Here is a 21,568-nt window from a genome sequence, read left to right as displayed (position 1 = left end):
GGACTTTTGGTGCGAAATCAGGCTTTACCACTTCGCAATGCGTTTCGCAGCTGCGAAACAGATGCTCCTGTACTGCGAAGTGGCACTCGTGTGCCAAAATTGGTTTCGCAGCTGCGAAATCCTCTACGGAATGGAGCTTTGGCTGCGAAATGGAGGATTTCATGCTTTGGTGGTTCGCAGCCGCTTTCGCAACTGCGAAATGGGGGCTCCTGTGCTGCGAAGTGGCACTCGTGTGCCAAAATGGGTTTCGCAGCTGCGAAAATTTTCGCAGAGACTTCTACAGTGTTGCGGAATGGTTTGGCAACAAAATGCCGATTTCGCAGAGGCTGCGAAATCTCGCAGACCCCTGTTTTTCCCCTGTTTTTCCCCTGTTTTTCCCCTGTTTTCGCTCCGTTTGACTCCGATTTTGCTCCGATTTTGCTCCGAAAGACTTCCTTCAATTTCTTTTCAATTCCTCTTGATTTTGATCATCCAAAAACCTATATTACATCAAAACAAACTAGATTTAAAGCATTGAAATCAAAATTAAAGCATTTAAATCAAAATTTAAGCATTGAAATCAAAATTAAAACAAGTAAAAAGCAAAAAAAAAAGATATGGACTAGCTAGTCTTTAAAAAGACTAAGTCCATCAAAAAATTTGATCCTGATTTAGCTTGCCCGGATCCCATATGAAGTTTGCATCCTTCAATTGAGACTTGGTTTGTATGATTTTCCCATACAAAGCTTGGAGAAAAGGTGGAAGCATCTGTTTCTTCATCAATTCTTCCTTGATAACTATCCTCTGTGGTTCTCTTTGTACATTAACATCATAGCCATATTTCTCTATGCTTTTCCCCTTTTTCTTTCCTTTGATTTCCCCCCTCTTTTCTTTCTCTGTTTCACTCTCTACCTTATGCTCTAGCTTGCATGTGGGCAGATCAACCTCTTTACCACTCCTCAGAGTGATCACTTCTTTGACTTCCTTCTTTTGTGAAGGTTCTCCCTTCTCAGCCTCCATTTCATGGATACTCATGGAATTTTGATAAGGTTGAGAAGGAGAGTTTTCTTTCTCTTGCATTGTGTTGAGGTTGGCTAACCTTGAGATTGAATCTTGGAGAATATCTAACTTTTGGGCCATATCATTTTGCATTTCATCCATCCTTTTATTCAAAGTACTCTCCACTCTATCCATTCTTTGATCGACTCGAGCATTGGTGGCTTCTTGCTTTCCAATAAAATCTCCCATGACCTTGCAAAGATTCACCATAGCTTGTTCAAGGCTTGAGGCTTGCTGTGGTGCTTGAGCAGGTTGCTGATACTGAGGTGGCTGTGGTTTCCAAGAGAAATTTGGATGGTCCCTCCAATTGGAATTGTAGGTGTTGCAATCACCAAACATTTCCCTCTCGGCTGGAATGGTAGGACACTCATCCACTAAGTGCTCATATGATCGACAAATGGCACAAGGCATAGGTAGCAATGGTGTTTGAGAGATGGCTTGCACTGGTTGCATATTCGTCATTTCTAGCTTTTCCAATCTCATTTCCATAGCTACAATCTCTGCCTTCATGTTCATACCATCATTCAAAATATACATCTCACCCTTAGCATTAGGTTGAGACGTCATTCTTCCCATATTTCTAGCATTTGGTTCATCCCATCCTCTTGAGACTTCAGCCACATAACTCATGAAGTTCATGGCTTCCTCTGCTATCTCTTATTCAATATGGCATGCACAACTAGCAATTTGTGAATTAAAAACAGAGAACACAAAAGAAAACAAAAGAAAAACAATTCAAAGAAAAAAATTAAGGTAGACTAAAAACTAAATAAAAGGTATACTAAAATATGAACAATAAAGAAATAAAAAGAGTTAGTAAGAGGAAAAGAAAAGTCACCAAACTTGTGATGAAGATCACAAGTACTCTAGAAAGGTGTTATCACTGTAAAGTGGCACCATCCCCGGCAACGACGCCATTTGATTCGTGCCCAATTGGTGTCTCAGCTGATTCGTGTTCAGCTGGTGCTCCTTGATTGAGGGAGTGATCAACAAAATTTATAACCTATAACACCATATACTAGGGTAGCAAAGACAAAGCTACTATAGTATAGTGGCTCTAGGATCGTCCACTGGGATGGGTTTTCACTTTGCAAATGATATTAATTCAAAGCTGAATTGGTGTCTTTTCATTTCAAGGTTAGCTTTAAAAGAAAACATAAAGATGTTTGAAAGAAAAGAATTTGGTTTTAAACTAACCAAAAATAGTAACTGATTTTACTTACTAAGAAAAGATGTTTCTTGGAGTTTAGATCACTAGGCTCAGGTTCCTCATATAAAAAGGAGAGTTCCGGTCACTTGTTTCTTTTCCTCGCATTAGAGAATTAACATATAGTTCCTTCTCCAACCGGTGTTGTACAGATGCTTCCCATTAATGGGTTCAAACACTAAATCCCTCTCATTGATGCAACTTGCAATGGCTCATACCTCTCACCTAGCACTTACCATTCAAGGTGATCTTTAACCTTGGATTTCCCTTCTCAAGCTCGCAAGAGATAACTAATGGATGTCTCCTTAGAGTCCAAAAGCTTACCAAGTGTTGGCAATTCTAGAAAATCCTACCTTCAAGTCACCTCCCAAAGGCTCGCAAGGGGTAAACTAGTGCATCTCCATGGTTGGAAATCACTTGCCTTACCAAGTGTTGGCCCAGGTGACTCTAAGGTGTTTTAAGTTAACTAAAAAAATAGAAATCACTAACGGGTTACACTTTCTCTTCATTAAAAACTAAAACAACAAAACTTCCAAATTATGCATGTGGAAACTTACCCGACTTTCCTCACTCCAAGAGACAAAAAGCTTAGCCTCTCATCCTCTGTGGAAAAATCCTCAGAGTTTGGTTGGCTAGAAAATGAAAATGAAAGAGAAGACAAGAATATATATGAAGAACAGAGCAAGTGCTCTGTATATTCTATATATTGGATTACATATATGATAATTTTACAGTGGATGCAAGGGAGTTTATATAGGAAGGTAATTTACCCTTCCTTGGATACTTTCTAGCTAAGGAATTACATGAGTGGTTGTATACAAGGAGAAAATGGAAATTATACAAAAATATCTAAAGAAAAGATCTAAAAGAGTCGGTGCAAAAATATCGGGAAGCTCTAGGAACATTTCGCAGGTGAAAAATGGTGTCTGCGAGATTTCGCAGGCACTCAAGAAGGCTGCGAAATATTTTCGCAACAACAAGTTAAACTCGCAGGGCTGCGAAATTGGCTTCCACCTTGAGGTTCTCAGCGTTCCAGCTTGCGGCTTGTATCGGGTAGCTTCAGGAGGAATTCCATAGCACTGTACAAAAAGGCTGCGAAATTCTCGCAACAAAAGGCTGATTTTGGCAACACTTTGGAGTGATCTGCTTGCAATGGCTGTAACTCCTTCGTTTCAACTCCGAATCGTGTACCGTTTGAAGCATTGGATTCTTGACTTCCTGAGCTTTGAAATGGTATATAGAATGTAGAAAATGGACTTCGGGAAGTGCTCCAAAAGTGCACAAGAATACTGCAGCTAGCTTTCCTCTGTTTTCTTCACTCTGTTTTTTCCTCTCTCCTTACTTCTCTCCTTGCATACTTTGAACGACTTTGGCAAAGGGCTATGGAGCTCCAAAGCTTGGTTCTTCATGAATTTGAGCTCTTCATTGCTTTGCCATGGATTCCAAATAACTCTCCTCAATCTTGGATTGTTTTGGTGATCAAATTACTAACAAAAACACCAAAACTTACACAATTTGATTAGAAATGATTGCAAGGGTCCTTAACATGTTAATTGAGTTAAAAGGCAATAACTACTACTCAAAAGTGTTTAAAAGAGTTAATTACAAGCTATCAAATAGCACTTTTTGAGTAGTAATCAATATGCTGCCTCTTTATAGTTCTCATTGTTGATTTTGATTTTTAAACTTTTTCATGTATACCTCGTATATGATGTACAAATGCATCACCATCTTGGTTAGTGCAAACAGAAGTAGGTAATGGTATAAGATCAACAGGTTGCTTAGGTTTCAGCCCATATTCTACTTCAAAAGGTGAGTACCCAATAGTGCAATTAGTGGAGTTATTGAAAGTAAACTTAGCTTGTGGTAAGACATTGTCCCAATTTCTCAATTGATCTCTCACAATGCCTCTCAAAAGATTACAAAGGCTCCGATTAACAAATTCCATTTGTCCATCAGTTTGAGGATGAAAAGAACTTGAAAATTTTAATTGAGTACCTAGCTTGGCCCACAAGGTTTTCCAAAAATAGCTCATAAACTTGACATCACGATCAGAAACAGTGGATTGTGGTAATCCATACAATCAGACTACTTCTTTAAAGAACAAGGCAACAACATAAGAAACATCTGAAGCCATCTTACATGGGATAAAATGTGTCATTTTGGAAAGTTTGTCAACAACAACAAATATAGAATCAAAGCCCTGTTGTGTCCTTGGTAATCCAAGTACAAAATCCATGCTCAAGTCTTCCCAAGGTTTAGATGGAATTGATAATGGTGTATATAACCTTATATTTTTCTTTAAATCTTTTTCTACTTGACATGCTCAACATTGCTTGATAACCTTTCAAACATCCTTCTTCAAATTAGGCCAAAAGAAGCGATATTCCACCAAAGTAATGGTCTTATCTCATCCTAAATGTTAAGCCATTCCACCTCCATGAAGTTCCCATATGACATAATCACATAGGGAAGTCCTTGGTAAGCATAAACGATTTTTATAAAATAAGTACCCTTCTAAAATATGGAAATCAACATGTGTTTCTTTTGAACCACTCAATAACGATGAATAAACCTCTCCAAAATCAGCATCATTGTCTTAGCATTGCTTTAATTCTTCAAATCTAATGGTAGTGATTGACATGTTTACTAAGAGAAGGGCTTTCCTACAAAGGGCATCAACTATTTTATTTTCAACTCTTACACAATGCTTTAAATTGAAAATAAATAGCTGAAGAAAACTACTCCATTTTGCTTGTCGAGAGTTAAGCTTCTTTTGAGAATTGAGAATTAAGATATCACAAGGCTTCATGATCCGAATATAAAACAAATTCGTTGTAACTGAGATAATGTTGCCAATGCCTAATTTCTTACACCACCACATAGAATTCAAGATCATATGTGGAGTATTTTTTTTCTTTGCCCCATTGAGCTTATCACTAAAGAAAGCCACGAGATGTCCATCTTGGCTAAGAACTACTCCAATTCCCATATGGGAAGCATCACAAGCCACCTCAACTACTTTCTCAAAGTTTGGTAGACGTAGGATAGAAGGGTTCACCATCTTGGATTTGATTTCTTCAAATGCCTTGTTAGCCGCCTTGGTTTAAATAAATGAATCAGGTTTCATGTATTCAGTAATCAAGGCCATACTAGAGCTAAAATTTCAAATAAATCATCAATAGAATGTAGCCATTCCATGGAAGCTTCACACCTCATGGATATTTGTTGGTACTATCCAATCAAAAATAGCTTTAATATTCTCCGGATCTGTTTCAATACCCTTAGAAGACACAACAAAGCCTAGAAATACAACACTAGGGTTTTTTTGAAAGTACATTTTTTCAAATTAATGTAAAAATTTTCAATCGTAAGAGTGTGCATTACTTGGCTTACGTGTTCCTCGTGATCTTCACAAGATTGACTATAGATAAGAATATCATCAAAATAGACAATAATAAACCATCTAATAAAAGGGTTCAATACCTAACCCGCATAAAGGTACTTGGAGCATTGGTTAGTCCAAACAACATGACTAACCATTCAAACAATCCATCCTTAGTTTTAAAGGATGTTTTCCATTCATCCTCTGGTCTAATATGTATTTGATTATATCCACTTCTTAGATCAACCTTTGAGAAGATTACTAATCCAACCATCATATCTAGCATGTCATCAAGTCTTGTAATTGGAAATCGATACTTGATTGTGATTTTGGTGATTGCACAGCTATCCACACACATCTGCTATGATCCACTCTTCTCTGATGTTAGTAGGACAGGAACTCCACAAAGGACTTAGGCTTTCATGAATAAAGCCTTAAGTAAGTAATTCATCAACTTGCCTCTTCAATTTAGCATGTTCTGTTGGATTAATTATGTAGGCTGGTAAATTTGGTAATGATGCAACAAGAATCAAATCAATGGCATGTTGTATGTCATGCATAAGAGGAAGTTGATTAAGTAACTCTATAGGCCACAAGTTAGAAAAATCATTAAGAATTTTACGTATGTTTGTTGGATATTCCTTATCTTGCTCTTTAAATTCCTCCACTAACCAATCTATTAAAGCAAAATTAACTTTAGTTTCCATGCTTTCTTTTTCAAATTGACACATAATAAGTACCTTTTTTGGTTGTGCCTCTTTTAACTTATTTATTGTAAGGACTTCTTTCATTGGACGAGGGGTTATCTTACGTCCATTGTGCATGAGAGTATATGTATTTCATAGCCTTCATATTGAACTCTTCTATAAAAAATCTAAGGTCTTCCAAGTAAAATATGACTTATTTTTATGGGTAAGACCTCACACTATACAGACTCTTCAAAGTCCTTACCAAAAAGGAATGTTACTAAGCAGCGCAAACTTATCGAGGATAGAGGTTTCATTAACCCATGCTACTCAAAATGGGTTTGGATATCTCTTTATTTTAAGGTTTAGCTTCTTAACAAGTTATAGTGAAGCTATGTTCAAACTACTACCTCCATCAATGATCATGGTACATAATCTCCCTTGGCAAGAAATACGTGTCTGGAAAATGCTAGTATGTTGCCAATCTTCTTCTCCTTTTACCTTTGGGACAACTAATAAAGATCACACTACAAGACTATGTCCTTGCATCATGCCATCATAGTAGTCACATTCTTCACTAAGTTCATCTTCATTGTTGGTCTCTTCTTCCTTTAGGTAACTCTCTAATTTAGATTCTAGTTCTTCAACACAAAAGTGTAAACATTTGGTTGGGCATACAACAACATAATAACCATGCCCACCACACTTAAAGCATAAAAGAGTCACATTTACTTTCCTATCTTCAATACTTACTAAAGTTTTACCCTTATTACCATATTTATAAGCGACATTCGAAGTCTGTTGAGTGTTGCCCCCACCATTCGCATGATTAGAAGTTTTGAAACTTGATGTGATTAAAGGTTTGCTTGTTGTTTAGTTGGAGAAAGTGCTCCCAATTTGTGAACTTGGACGTCTAGAAACCTGAAATTTGAGGCCTAATTCTATTTTAAGGTCTAGTTGATAAACATCATTTATGGTATAAGTGTGTGTAGCTATCATCTTAAGTTGAATCTCCATTCGAAGTCTAGCTTTATAATAGGCTACAAGTTGAGCATCACTTTTCTGCGCTTGATTTCGAATCTCACTTCATAGACTTCTTTTATATATTCTTCAACAGACTTGGTACCTTGTTTAAGGAAAAACAATTTCGTATACATAAGTTATTCATAATTAGCTAGGAGAAAGTGCTCCTTCATCTTCAACTTCATCTTGTCCCATGTGTCAATAGGTGGTTAGCCAATTCTATGAACTTGATTTTCAATATTATGCCACCATAGACATGTTGCTCCTTTCAACTTTGCTTTCACAAAACGAACTTTTCAATTTTCGAGCATTGCATGCCAACCAAAGTAATCTTTCATTGACATAATCCAATCAAGAAAAGTTGTTGGATTTAATTTTCTATAAAATTCAGCAACTTCAAGGTGTACCTTTTTTGTCACATCATCATTTTGCTCAAAGAGTTTGCCCCTTCTTTGATTCCCCATCATAAAATTGTCTTGTTCATCACGTGATCGACTTAGTGATTGTCTAAATTGATGACTTACAATCTCATCTTCAATTGGTCGTTTTTCTTGACTATTTTCTAACAACTTCATAATCTCATCAAGTTTGCTATTTAGTTGTATTATAGCATCTTATTGGGATTATTATGTGGCTGAAATTTCCTCCAATAGTATTGTAGCGACATCTTGATTGTTAGAAGATTTTTAGAACTCATGCTTGCATAAGTTGCTCCGCTCCTTAATTGCATATGCCTTCAAGCCAAGAACTTTTGCTTTGATACCAAAATTGATGTAGGACAACCCTAGGATGGTTGCCTATACTCAAAAGTAGGTGGGCTAGGGTTTTGTTTTTAGGGTGTAAGGAGAGGAACAAAGAATAAAGTTTAAGGTAGAGAAAAAATAAGATAAGAAATAGAAAGAAAGAAGAAACAATGAAGAAAAGATGGAAAACCTTAAAGTCTCACTAAGACCTTCTACGAGTCTCACCTAGAAGAAAATTAACGGACTTTCACCATTGAGGATTAGAACACTTGCAATGAAAGAAAATTTAATATTAGTAATATCAATCAATTCATCCCTTTAATTTACATCGATTAACCTATTTATAGGCTTTTCTAAGAAATACAAAGTCTACTAGGACTCTAATAACCTATTATGATTCTAATTCTAATTATAACATCTAAAGTCTACTAGAACTCTAATAACTTATCATGACTCAAATTCTAATCATATTATAACTTAACTGGCTAATCCAAATTTGACTCCAACAAATACTAATCCTAATTCAATTCTAATCAATATTAATCCTACTTAAAGTTTACTTAGGTCTTCCCTTTCTTCCTTGAATAGATTTTCAAAGGCTTTCCCCCATCATTTAACCTCACCTCACAAGATGAAATAGAAAACATTTTGGAACTCTTAATTCCAAAAACATCAGTTTAACAAAAAAACTTTTGCATAGAAAACAATTATTACTACCACAATTCTATATCACATTCACAAATACAAATGCAATAGTCAGTACACAAATCACACTTTTTCAGTTCTTTCAGATAATCATCAGAACGTGTGGAATTGAAACAAGGAAAAAAGAACTCAAGGAATTGCCACTAGTTTTTGCTAACACCAGCTCTGAAGTCAAAGAATGCAATCAGTTATATCCAATTAGTAGAAGAAATGTAAATTAGTAAAGTATGAAAAAAGAAATCCTAACCAACCTTTGCTAAATTACCAACTGATGGAGAATATAAATTGGAGGAAGGTCACTCTAACAAGCTCAAGTATACAACCCTTGATGAACAAAATGACATATCATAACAAGTAGAAATGTGTTACATGGAAATCCCACCAAGAATGGCTATTTAGAGAACATAAATTAGTTAAGCTGATACTTATCGAGGTTTACAATAAGCAACATGTAAAGCATAGTTCATGAAAAAAGATAAATATCCCATTGAGAGAAAAAAAAAAAAAAAAAAAAAGAAGAAGAAGAAGAAGAAAAGACAAGTTACAAATTGGCATTCTTAGCAACAAGGAGTGTCTCCACAACTGCAAAGAATTGTAAGCTGACAGCTTCGTGTGCCCCTAGGAAGTCCTAATAATTTCTTGCAAACACAAAACTCTTGGTCCATGGACGACTCATGACAATCTATTGTCATCTGCTGCAAAACTTCTGCCTTTTTCAATAGGTACTCTACTGCTTCAAGCTCATAGTCCTCACCAACAATCCTCCTAATTTCAATTTCCTTGAGATGCAATACTAAACAGGCAGGCACTTGAAGCGGCATGAGCCAACCTTCAGGTATAAGTTCATTTGTATAACCCTAACAACAAAATGAAACTTGTAAGATCATGTACTTTATCAAGTCTAGACCGAATCAATCTTACATTGGATATTTACATACAGTTTCAATGACAAGAGCTTCAAGATTAGGTGAGCTATGAAGAAAGTTGGGCAAGAAGTCCCAGTTGAAGCCGCCAATAAACAAGAACTCCAAGCAGGTCATATTATGAAATGTAGGGAGCTTATAATCACCAATAGTGCCACTCAGTGACTGCATGGAAGATAGATACAAATGTTATAATCCTTGGGGTATAATAATCTAATATAACAAAACAGCCAACCCTGTGAAACCTTATCCTAACCATTTAATGCTTGATATGTGAGTAACCTTTTATTCATTTCAATATATCTGATGACAGGAAAGGATCTAAAATTTTTTGATTTATAGAAGTTTTAAGGATCTAAATTTTTTTTATTCAAAGGTTTTACACTAGTTATCAATCTACCATGCGTCTCCTCAAATCTTCAGGCTATAAGAATAACATGGGCTGAACCTTAAAATACAATTATTTACACCTCAACTATCACAAATATCTAGTTGAAGAGGCAAAAGAAACAATGGGTGGACATAGGAAACTTACATCTAAAGTTACGCCAGTTAGTGATAGACACTTCACATTTGAGATCCTTCCAAGAAGCTCATAAATAGGACCATGATATGATATGCCACCATTATGTGGACTTTCTTCAAATTCTTCACTATCTTGTTCAACATCAATAAATGCTTTAACCAAGGAAGGTAAATCTTTCACAAAATAGTCCTTTGACAAGTAATCTGTGATACTAAGGTATTCAAGATTTGGGGCATCAACCACAACTTTATAGTCCTGATCTTCTTGTTCATATGGGTGTGCAAATCCATCTGTGAAAAAAAATATGCGCAAAATTTTCAATGAGGGATTGGAAACATTAACAACCCACTGATTATCCCGTTCTTCTCTCTCTATGACTAGTTCTTCCAGAACTGGGCAGCCAGATAGAAGCTTCTGGATTGAGTCATCATCTGAATATTCAACTGACTTAAGATGGAGAGCCTTGAGACTTGGAAGCCAAACTGTAGTTGGAATATCAAGAAAAAGTGCACACGACAGTTTCACAACCACTAATGTTTTGCAAATGAAAAACATAGGTGGCAATTCAACCCCCCAGTCTATAAGTAAGTGGAGATCAAGCTCTTGAACGCGGCGCTCAAGTGCAATGCAGATCCAGGAATAAACACTGTCCAGATTGTTATCACGGTAACCGAGTCGGAACTTTTTAATACATGAGACCTCGCTATGACGCAATACTCCATCCACAAAATTCTGAAACATAATTATTCTTTCTTCAAGTTCAACAAGCGTACTTGGATTCAGCCATAACTCATCATCAAAATCAAGAATAGGGACAGAAGCCCAAAGGTACCTCCATCTTTTTGATAGGATACTAGTTCCCACAGCAAATTTGGTGGGAAGAAACGAAAGGATATGACAAAGAAGTTCATCTGGTAGGTTGCTGATTATATCTCTGCTTTCTTCATACTCTGAACCCATTACTTCTATCCTACTATGCTGAAGGATATTTAGAAAAAACAACCAAAATTTCTATCTTCCCAAAACCCTAAGGTTCTTTTGAACCTCAGAATCCATTAAGAAATAATAATAATAATAATAATAATGATAATTAAGCCTAAAAAGCTGTGCCTCGCATTCCTAGAAATGGTAGGAAAACAAAACAATCCAAAATTGGTATGCTTTTCATTAACGATCACTCAAAAAGAAACCAAAGAAATCGCAATATGCAAAGACAAAAAGATCAGTGTAAAATTGAAAAGTCATTTTTTTTCCCCAATCTTCACTCACAAAAAAGGAAAAAGAAAATTTTTCCATTTCATACTGTTTTCTGAGCAAGCAAACAAAGAAAAACAACCTGGAGCGAGCGCAAGAGAGTGGAAGTAGATTCGGTTGGTGCTACGAGAGGCGACTCCTGTGCATCTACGTTAGGACACTACTGCTCGAGGCCCCCAATTAGGGATGCAATGCGCGGGTTTTATTATATATAAGAGAGAATTTTTTAAAACCGCCGCCTGATTTAGGGATGAAATTCAAAATAATTTTCATTCACATCCTATTAAAAAAACCTAATTGGAGTGGAGGGGTATGAAATTTTTTTTATTAAAAAATTTTCATTCTGGCCCCACTCCATTTAATTTTTTTTAAATATTTTAATTTTTTAATATTATTAAAATAAATATATTTTAAAAATAATTAAATTATTATATTTTTTATAATTTATTTTATTGAAAATCATTTATAATTATTATTATTGTTATCTATGTATTAAAAATAGAAAAATTAAAATTAAATTAAATTAAATTTTAAATTAAATTTTATATATAGTTGGATGATACATAAAAAAACCCACCCCATTGTAATCTCTAATTGAATTTCGGGTGCTTATATAAATATCATTAAATAAAAAAATTTATCTTAAATTAATTATTTTTTTTTATATTTTTAATACATATTAGCATAAAAATAGATTATAAAAATTTATAATATTTGTTGTTTATAAATTATATTTATTTTAATATAAATAAACGTGTAAAAATATTAAATTGGGTAAGACAAGGTTAAACCGTTTGAGCAATTCTCATGCTCCTCGTATCATGTTTCGTTATTTTTAATTTTTTTTTTGTAAGGAAGAATATGAATAAGTTTTAGTTATTGAGATTAGGCTAGGATGAGATGAGTTCTCCCTAACTATTGCTACCATCATATTAAAAAAACAACAAATTCATATTAATCTATACTATGATAAACTTCAAAATATTTTTTATTTTCAAAATGCCTTCAAAAATTGAGATGATATATATATATGGAGAGAGAAAAAGAGTTAATTATTATTATTACAATTACTTTTACATTACTTGAAATGTTTGTTTATACTATTTAAAACCTTATCAAATCCTTCAATATTTTTATGAAAGTCCAATTATCAATTTTATATTTATTTTTATATGTAATTATTTGTTTCCTTTTTCACCTATAAAATGTTTAATCTTCATAAAATTGTACAACTAAATTTCAATTAATTAATTTTAGATTCAATAAATAACTTTACGTTTTAATTTTTAAGATAGGTATTTTCAAGATAAACACCATAATATCTCATGAATTTGAAATAGTATGTCCCTCTTGGTGATTCTAAGGACTTGTGATAATAAACTTTATGATATAATTGGTTATATCATATTCTCTATAGTGTTTATGGTATCATAGTCATGAGAAGATAAAATGGGTTTGTTTTAAGGGCTTGATTTATCCTATGAGTAGTGGTATGCTTAGAGGCGATCAAAAGAAGTCTGTTCATCGAAGGAACAACGTGTTTAGGGCAGTATTTTTAGTGATTACTCACTCAAGTTTATACATGTGAATAGGCTATAGATTAAGATCTAAATATGAGTTCAATTTTCAGGTCTATGTTTAGGAGATCCACAAATCCTTAAGAGGCTTTAGCAAGCAATGAAGAGGTCAATTATTCTAAGACTCCTAATGAGTTAAATAATTGGAAATTACCTAAGGTTTCTAATTGAGAAATTTACAAGAAAGGAACTTTTAAGTTTTTTCTTAGATTATACCATTAAGATATGCACTTCAACAAAACATAAGTTTAGAGATAATCAAGTTATAAGACTTTTGGATAGTAAGTTCATAGAAAAACATAAGAAATATTATAACTTCATACACTTTAAAATGATTCAAGTAGCAACCAGACCTTTAACTAGGATAAGTTTAAAGAGCTCAATTGTCATGTGTTTAAGGGATAATAGACATCTTGATTATTGAGATTCTATTGGAGTTGTTCAAGCAGGAATAAATGATGGTTGTAACGACCAATTTTTTTTTTTTTTTTTTTGGATAAGTTAGGAAAATAAAAATAATATTTAAATTAATTAATTTAATAAAATGAAAGAGGGGTAAAAATATAATTTTCCGAATAAATACCCTAGGTATAAATTAGAAATTTTTGTTCTTCCTATTCTTTTCTGAATGGTGTTCCGTTCACAAAATTCCAGAGAACGTAAGGTTGGAGTCAGAATTCAAGGTTTGAAGGACAAATCTCTATAGGTAAGAATTTTTTTTTCTTCTAATTCTTCAATTCTATTTTCTTAGATTCATCACTTTTTGTGAAAAACTTTAGGTAATTTTTGAAGAAACCCCAATCTAGATTAGGGTTTATTTTTTAAAAAAGAAGAACAAATCTCTATAGGTAAGATTTTTTTTCTTCTAATTCTTCAATCTTATTTTCTTAGATCCGTCACTTCTTGTGAAAAACTTTAGGTAATTTTTTAAGAAACCCTAATCTAGATTAGGGTTTGTTTTTTAAAAAAAAAATTGAAAATTTTGATTTTTGATTTTTTTTTGTACTATTGAAGATTAAAAATAAAATAAAATTGGAAGAAGTATTTGAGGGAGGACTTGAGACGTGATTAGGTATACATAAAAAAAAAATGAATGAATGAATGATGAAGAAATTCTGAAGATGGTGTCGTTTGGTGTGTGTGATTTGGAAAGTCAAATGACATGTAGAATTGATGTGTGTACTTTGAAAAGTTAAATGGCATGTAGAATCTGGGATGAAAAAAAGAAAGAATCTATATATATATATATATATATATATATAGGTTAATATTATTAAGAGAAGTAGGTCTAGGAAACCTACATAATGATGGGCTTGGATTAAATAAATAAATTCTTATATAAAGTGATGAGAGAAATTATTTCAAATAAATATTTCTAAGAAATTCAATTTACTTTAGGAATTGGAAACAAATTATTGAGGATAAATTTTTGGGAAAAAAATAATAATTAATTAATAAATAATAAAATATAATAAAATAAATAAAGGGAAACTAATTAATTAAATTGTTATTGGTTAAGAAGTTGGAAAAATAATTTTGTGATAATAGTATCTTTTTGTTATGTTAGGTGGGAATTAGATTCTTGGGGCTAAACTCTTCAAGGTTTCTAAGTGCTTTTAAGGCAAGGGAAATTAATGTAGTTATTATTTTTTAGAAACAAATTTTTATATACATCTTTCGGAAACATTTTGAGTTATTATTATTTTATGCATGGATCAAATATGTTTTGCATGAAAAGTATGTTAGAACCTTATATTTTGTTTACAACTGAGAAATGTGGATATATTATGTTTTGCAAATTTGAATAATTGAAATAAGTGTTTGACTCTAGTTTGTTTGGCCCTTATCAACTGGATATGATAGTTGACTTATGACTTTTTGGCCCTTGTTGACAGGATATAATAGTTGACCTTTACATTTCTTGGGGGGGAATGTAATTGATTTGGACCCCAACCTCTAGGGGTTTGGTTAGAGGTTACTAGTACTAGTAGTGTTTGGTTCCGTCCACCTTAAAGGAACAATTTGAGGCTAGCCACCTATTTGAAAAGTCTCATCTAACTAGGAACCATTTGATGTTTGATGATCAAAGTAAATAAATAATTTGAATGTTTTGATTGAATTTGATATGAAAATATTTGAATAAAAAATGAAAGTGTACAAGTTAAAAGTTTTGAATGTATTAGCAAAATTGACTCAAAGGTTTATGAAAATAATTAGTTATAATATCTCCTATTTTGCAAGTGAACTATAAATATTTGATCCATGGACTGCATTCCTATTTGTTGATCACTTTTCAAGTACCCTTAGTTCTGGCGAGGAGTGATGGCTAGGTCGGGAAATGGTCATCATTAGGATTTTGCTTAGGATGTCATTTTTGGACATTGTTAGCTTATAAGTTTATGTTCATTTGGATTATTTGGTTTTTGGAAGCTATTTAGATATTGAACTTTTAAATTTTTTTAGGATAGTTTGAAGTTGAGATTTGGAGATTATGAAAATTTTGTTAGCACTTGAATTGTTTGAGTTTGCACTCTATTGGGATAATGGATTTTGGTTGATGGATGCTAAGTTTTAAAGTTAAGTTTTGAAGATTTTAGAATTTTGTTTCGCTACTTTGAACAGGTATTTGGTATTTGGTAACTTCCAGTTACAAGATAATTGTTTGGGTCAAGTTACACTTTAAGCCTTCGGGTATAAGGTGTGAAATGACCATCACGCCCTTGGAGTGGGTCATTGGGCATGACAATGTTCTATATACTTCCAGTGTTTCCTTAATTTTAAAATAAGATTAAAAGATGTTAACATCCTAGATTTAGTTATCCTTCATGCTAAGACTCATAGATTTAAGTTTAAGGAAAGAAACAGTCTAGTTTTTATCATAACAAGGTTTGCTTATAAGAGCATGACTAAAAATGTAGGATTTGGAGCCTTAAACACTAGTCTTAAGGGATAAACTATTCTCTTCTAGTCCTATTCTCGTAACAAGTCCAACTTCATCATCCCAAAGAAGATCATATGGAATGAAGCTAAGTTTCTAGAATCATGGCATTTCACCAATGTTGTCCTAGCCATAGAACAAAGAATAGAAAAAATTGAACAAATAGTTCAGTATCCAGACGGAGGAGGAGATATGTTATTCTCTAGCTCTTGTAAGCATTCTAGAAACCTTAGAATTTCATAATATGAACCTTCCAAAGCCTTTATCTTCATCTATCCCAACCTAAACCACTAAGAATAAGGATCCACATTTGTAAGTCCTAAGAATGTTAAGTTATCTGGTGTTAGAAGTCATACTAAATCAACAAGACCTTATTATTCAAAAGATAGGAGTTTACCCAAGAATCACCACAAGAATCAACAAATATGTCACCCACTTATTCCCAAATGATTAATATCATAGAACAAGACTTTAAGACGAACAAGAAAATATTAAGACAAGACTTATATTCAAAAGAAAATAAGGAAAAAATAGGATGCTACTTTAGCAAAGTCCCAAAATGAACAAGAAATATTTATCAAGAATAGTTTTATGGATATTTAAGAAAATGTCAAACACATGTTAAGTTTTGGGAATGGTTTGACATCTTTAAGGAAGATGAATATCTAGAGCACCCTATTAAGATCATTAACAACACTTTAACAAAAAAAACATGCAATGGAAAACTAGTGATAATACTATCATAGAATCTATTCACCCCCTAGAAGCTAAGATAGATAACAACATCAATGGAATAATAATAAGAACATCACCTTTTAAGACAAAGCTTGAGGATAAAGGAATTGTTAGTATAGTAGATCTTAAGAAAATCACGGAACAAAATAATTACACTAACATGTTTCTTAAGACATTAGGAGATCAACTCAGTTGAGTTGAGAAGGTCGTTCAAAATCAAGAATATATTAAGACAACTTTTATCAAGAAGGATAACAAAACTTTATTTAAGCCATTTGAGTTATCTAAGAAATTTTAAGAAAATCCAACAATAGCTTAAGACTTAATTAAAAGAATAAGTGAAAAGGTAAAAAAAGAAAAAAAAAGGTTTAACTGTCCTAAACACACCATAGTCTCCCTTGTAAGAGGAGTTAATGTTATTAATAATGAAGAAATCAATTCAAAAGTTAAAGTTGATGAACTAATGAAGATATTTAAAGAATCTTAAAACCAAGAAATTTCAAGAATTAAAAGTTTTGAGAATCAAGAAACTTCTAAGACTAGGAAGTTTTACCCTAGACTAATATTTCTTGATATGCAATATGAGGAAAGTAATAAATATACTCAAGCTTCTTATACCAATAGAACCATTTATGAGTGGAACATAGATGGTACAACAAAGTATAATATACTTACAAAACTTCAAGAAATGACTATGGATAGCACAACCTATAAATTAAACAATAAATTGTCAGATCATGCTATTGCTTAGACACTCATTATTAGGTTTACAAGTTAGTTAAAAGGATGGTGGGATAACTATCTCATGCAAAAAGATAAGAATGTTATTTTAAAAACATACAAGATAAATGAAGAAAATGAAATGGTTAAGGATGAGGAAGGAGAAGATATTGAGGATGTAATTGCTACTCTAATTTTTTAGATGGTATAAAGACAAGATACCAAATCTATTAACCAACCTTAAGTGTTCAAAACTTCAAGATTTTAGGTGGTATAAAGACATGTTTTTAACCAAAGTTGTGTTAAGGTCATATTATAACCAACTCTTTTGGAAAGAGAAATTCATTTTAGGATCACCTAAGCATTCTAAAAAAATATTTGGATTAAGATCATGGAACAATTTAGTGGACAAATTCCCTATGATAAGCTAACTTATAGAGAAATCATAAGTATTAGAACTATAGAAGGAATATTCTTGTGTAATGACTTTAAACTTAAGCAACAAATGAAATCTTAAAAAAACATCTACAAGAAAAAATTTAAAACTTTTTGTAGTTAGTTTGAAATTTTTTTTTTTAAAACAAAAAAAAAAAAAAAAACTAAGCTCCTTTCTAAGAAATGTAAAAAAAAATAAATTATAAACAAACCCAGTAAAGAAACCTTTTATCACAATAAGAGAAGAACATTGGAAAATATAGACAAAATGAAACGAAGAGATTTAGACATAATATAAGAAAAATCAACAAGGAACCCTATAAGAAAGTAGAAACTCCTTCACACTCAAACCCAGTTGGTTTTAAGTGTAGAAAGGTAGGACACTTAAGAAAGTTTGTATAGTCAAGAAGAAAATCAATAACTTGAATGTTTTAGATAAGTGAAAAGATATGCTATGTGAATTAATATTAAACATCATAGAATTTGAATCCATAACAGATTCAGATAATCAAGATGATGTCAACTAATTGCAAGATACTGATGAAAGTTTAAGTCAAACATCTAATAATCAAGAAGAATTTATTAAAGGTAGTAGTGAATGTTAACCTAAGGTTATAAATGTCATGAGCAAGGAACAAGAATTAATTTTAGAACTATTAAACAAGATAGAAGATTCATCAGTTAAGTTAGAACTATATGAAATCTTCAAGAAATCTGTTCACAAACTAGAAAATAAGAAAAACATAGATCCTTACAATTTAGATGAAATATTAACAAGATTTAATTAGAAATCTCCAAAGTAATTATTAAGGATCTTCATGAAGAAATAAGAGAATACAAGTTAGAAGTCCAAGAATTAAGATAATTCACCAACATAGGTTTTAATAGACTTCCCTAAATAGATTAATTATATTTTAAATAGGAATCAATGAATTCTAGAATCCTCAAAAGTTAATAAGGAATTACCAAATTCCTATCTAAATGTCATAAATATATATATATATATATATATAGATAGATATAATGTTTCCTTATCTTTATATCTTGTGTGCTTTCTAGTTTCTATGTTATATGCTTTGCCATTTTTATGACAAAAAAAAAAAAAAAAGGAGATCATTGACCATATTTCACCCACTTAAATATGGGGAGCATATTAATTTTGAAAACTAATTGAGAAAAGATAAAAGAAAATTAGAAAAAAAAAATCCTTAACCAATAGAGTTAAAATATTTTTATGGGGAATTATGTTCTTTAGAGTTATATATTTTTGAAATTATTTTATGAATTCTTTTGTTCATTTAATTCTTAAGGAAAATTAATTGAAATATTGGAAGAAATTAAACGTAAGACATTGGAGGAAACCAAATCAACTAATGAAAGCATATTTTAGAAGTTTAAGAGAGATATCTGACATAGACGTTTCTTGCAAGATATTTCAATTTGAATTGTCTATCTCTCTAAAAGTATTTTGAGTTACACAAGCTTCTTCACATGATCTCCACTGCCTATTTTCTGGTTGGAGATAAACCTCTAGACATTATTGTTGCTCTGTTGTGTCTTATCAACCTTCTATTATATTTGGTTGATTTATATGCATTTATATTCCTCTTGAGCTTAGCTTTGTACATTAGTGTCACTATGGGAATTTTTTTCTCATTCATGGTTTCACAATGCATCAAGCAAAATTTCCAACTATCCTATTCTATTGCTTTGATAATATCTTATCCCACACATTACTTTACCTTTGGTATAGTATTTTGTATGTGTAGGTTATAGGTTTAAGAGAAAAAGTCTACACAATGGTGAAAAACATTCCTTTAATTTATTTTTATTTGAGCGTTAATGTATGTTATGTAAACTCCATTATGAGAGTTCGAGTGCATTTATGTAACAATATTTTTTCACAAAATTGTCAAAGGGGGAAATTGTTAGGGCATTTAGTCTTGTTTGTATGTTGGAAATTTTGTTCATTTTAATGTTTGGCCATAAAATTCATTTCAGATAGTGACTTAATCTCTATTGAAGATTAAAGGTTATTGTTCATCTATTTGGGAAGTCACAAGTATGTCCAAAAATGATTGGCTTGTGGCAAGCTAGGCTTCTTCGAGGTATAGAGAGAATCGATTTTGATTTCGAACTTAAAATGCTTTAAAATTAATGTTTTGAAAAAGGCCAAGATCACTCGAGCGGCTTGAAGCACTCAAGTGCTAAAGACCACTCAAGCGCTCCACACCGCTTAATTCGTGCCCGATTGGTGTTCCAATTGATTCAACTCAATTGATGTGCTTTGATCTCAATCCTCAAACGGGAGTAATCAACAAAATTTATAAACCTATTTCACCATATACCGGGGTAGCATTTAGCTAGCATAGTATAGTGGCTCTAGGATCGTCCACAGAGATGGGTTTTCACTTCGCAATTGATATTAGTTCAAAAACTGAATTGGTGTTTTTTCTTTTCTTTGTTAGCTTTAAAAGAAGACATAAGTTTGAATGAAAACGGATGGTATTAAGCTAACCTAACATAAAGTAACTAAAATTAACTAGAAAGAAATTAGAAAGAAAGGTGTTTCTTGGGATTTCGGGTTACTAGGATCAGGTGCTAACTACAAAGAGGGAGATTCCGGTCACTTAAATCTTTTCCTCGCATTCGGAATTTAACCTATAGTTATTTCCCGAACCGGTGTGATACAGATGCTTGCCATTAATGGTTTCAACGCTAAATCCCTCTCACTGATACACCTTGCAATGGCTCGTACCTCTCACCTAGTATTTTCCATTCAAGGTGATCCTTACCATCGGATCATCCTTCACAAGCGAACAAGAGATAACAATTAGACCTCCATGGAGCAAGATTGCAAGCAATAAGAATCCATGGAATCCGAAAGCTTACCAAGTATTGGCTATTCATGGTAATCCTAGTTAACTAAAAATATAAAAACCAAAAATGGATCACACTTTCTCTTCATTAAAAACGGAAACAACAAAATCTCACACTAATGTAGCCAGAACCTTACTTAGCTTCCTTCACCCAAGAAACAAAAATCCTAGCCACTCATCCTTTGAGAAAACATCTCAGAGAATGTTTGGCTAGCAAGAAAATGAAAATGAAAGAGAAGGAAAAACAGAGCAAGGCTCTGTATATTCTATATATTGATCGATTCTACATACTTTTATATATCTATATCTTTTACAATGGATGCAAGGGAATATATATAGAGAAGTTTTTCCAACCTTCCTAGCTAAGAAATCTTATGGTTGGTGGATTACAAGGAGAAGAATGGAAATTTATACAAAAATATCTGAAGAAAAGATCTAAAAGAGTCGGTGCACAAATATCCCAGTTCTCATGTAGATTTCGCACGTTGCATGGTGACTTGCGAAAATCTCGCAAGTTGATTTCGCAACTTGGAATCCATTTTCGCACGTTGAGCTCCAAGTTCACAAGTTGCAAAATCACTTTCGCAAGTTGGGATTCTCTTTGACTGTGCGGCTGTATTCCATTTCCATTTCGCAAGGTAGGCTTTAATTTCGCACGTTGGAGTTCCAAATTCGCAAGATGCGAATTTGTCCTTCAGCTGGATGCAGTTGTCTTGAAAAGGCCATATCTTCCTCATTTCAGCTCCAATTCGTACACCGTTTGAAGCGTTGGATTCTTGACTTCCTGAGCTTTG

At 32.8% G+C, this 21,568-nt stretch overlaps 1 protein-coding gene across 1 annotated transcript; it reads right to left on the bottom strand.

The window, feature by feature from the left end:
* Positions 1–9,287: 9,287 nt before the first annotated feature.
* On the bottom strand, positions 9,288–11,641 carry LOC104877736 (F-box/LRR-repeat protein At4g14103). Its single transcript, XM_010646530.3, has 3 exons — positions 10,246–11,641; positions 9,726–9,875; positions 9,288–9,644 (listed from the first exon to the last, which is right to left on the bottom strand). The coding sequence occupies exons 1-3, from the start codon at positions 11,194–11,196 to the stop codon at positions 9,345–9,347; spliced, it is 1,401 nt and encodes a 466-aa protein (XP_010644832.1). The 5' UTR covers positions 11,197–11,641; the 3' UTR covers positions 9,288–9,344.
* Positions 11,642–21,568: the final 9,927 nt, after the last annotated feature.

Source organism: Vitis vinifera, chromosome 19 (assembly GCF_030704535.1).
Source record: "Vitis vinifera cultivar Pinot Noir 40024 chromosome 19, ASM3070453v1".
Classification (NCBI taxonomy): domain Eukaryota; kingdom Viridiplantae; phylum Streptophyta; class Magnoliopsida; order Vitales; family Vitaceae; genus Vitis; species Vitis vinifera.
The sequence above is the reverse complement of the archived record's forward strand: the minus strand, read 5'-3'. Positions and strand labels throughout refer to the sequence as shown.

Excerpts from the sequence above, each read along its gene's own strand:
- LOC104877736 (XM_010646530.3), bottom strand. The coding sequence starts at position 11,196 with ATGGGTTCAGAGTATGAAGAAAGCAGAGATATAATCAGCAACCTACCA. Across the intron at positions 9,876-10,245 it reads TAACTGGCGTAACTTTAGAT|TCACTGAGTGGCACTATTGG; the intron begins GTAAGTTTCCTA and ends TCTTCCATGCAG. Across the intron at positions 9,645-9,725 it reads AAGCTCTTGTCATTGAAACT|GGTTATACAAATGAACTTAT; the intron begins GTATGTAAATAT and ends TTTTGTTGTTAG.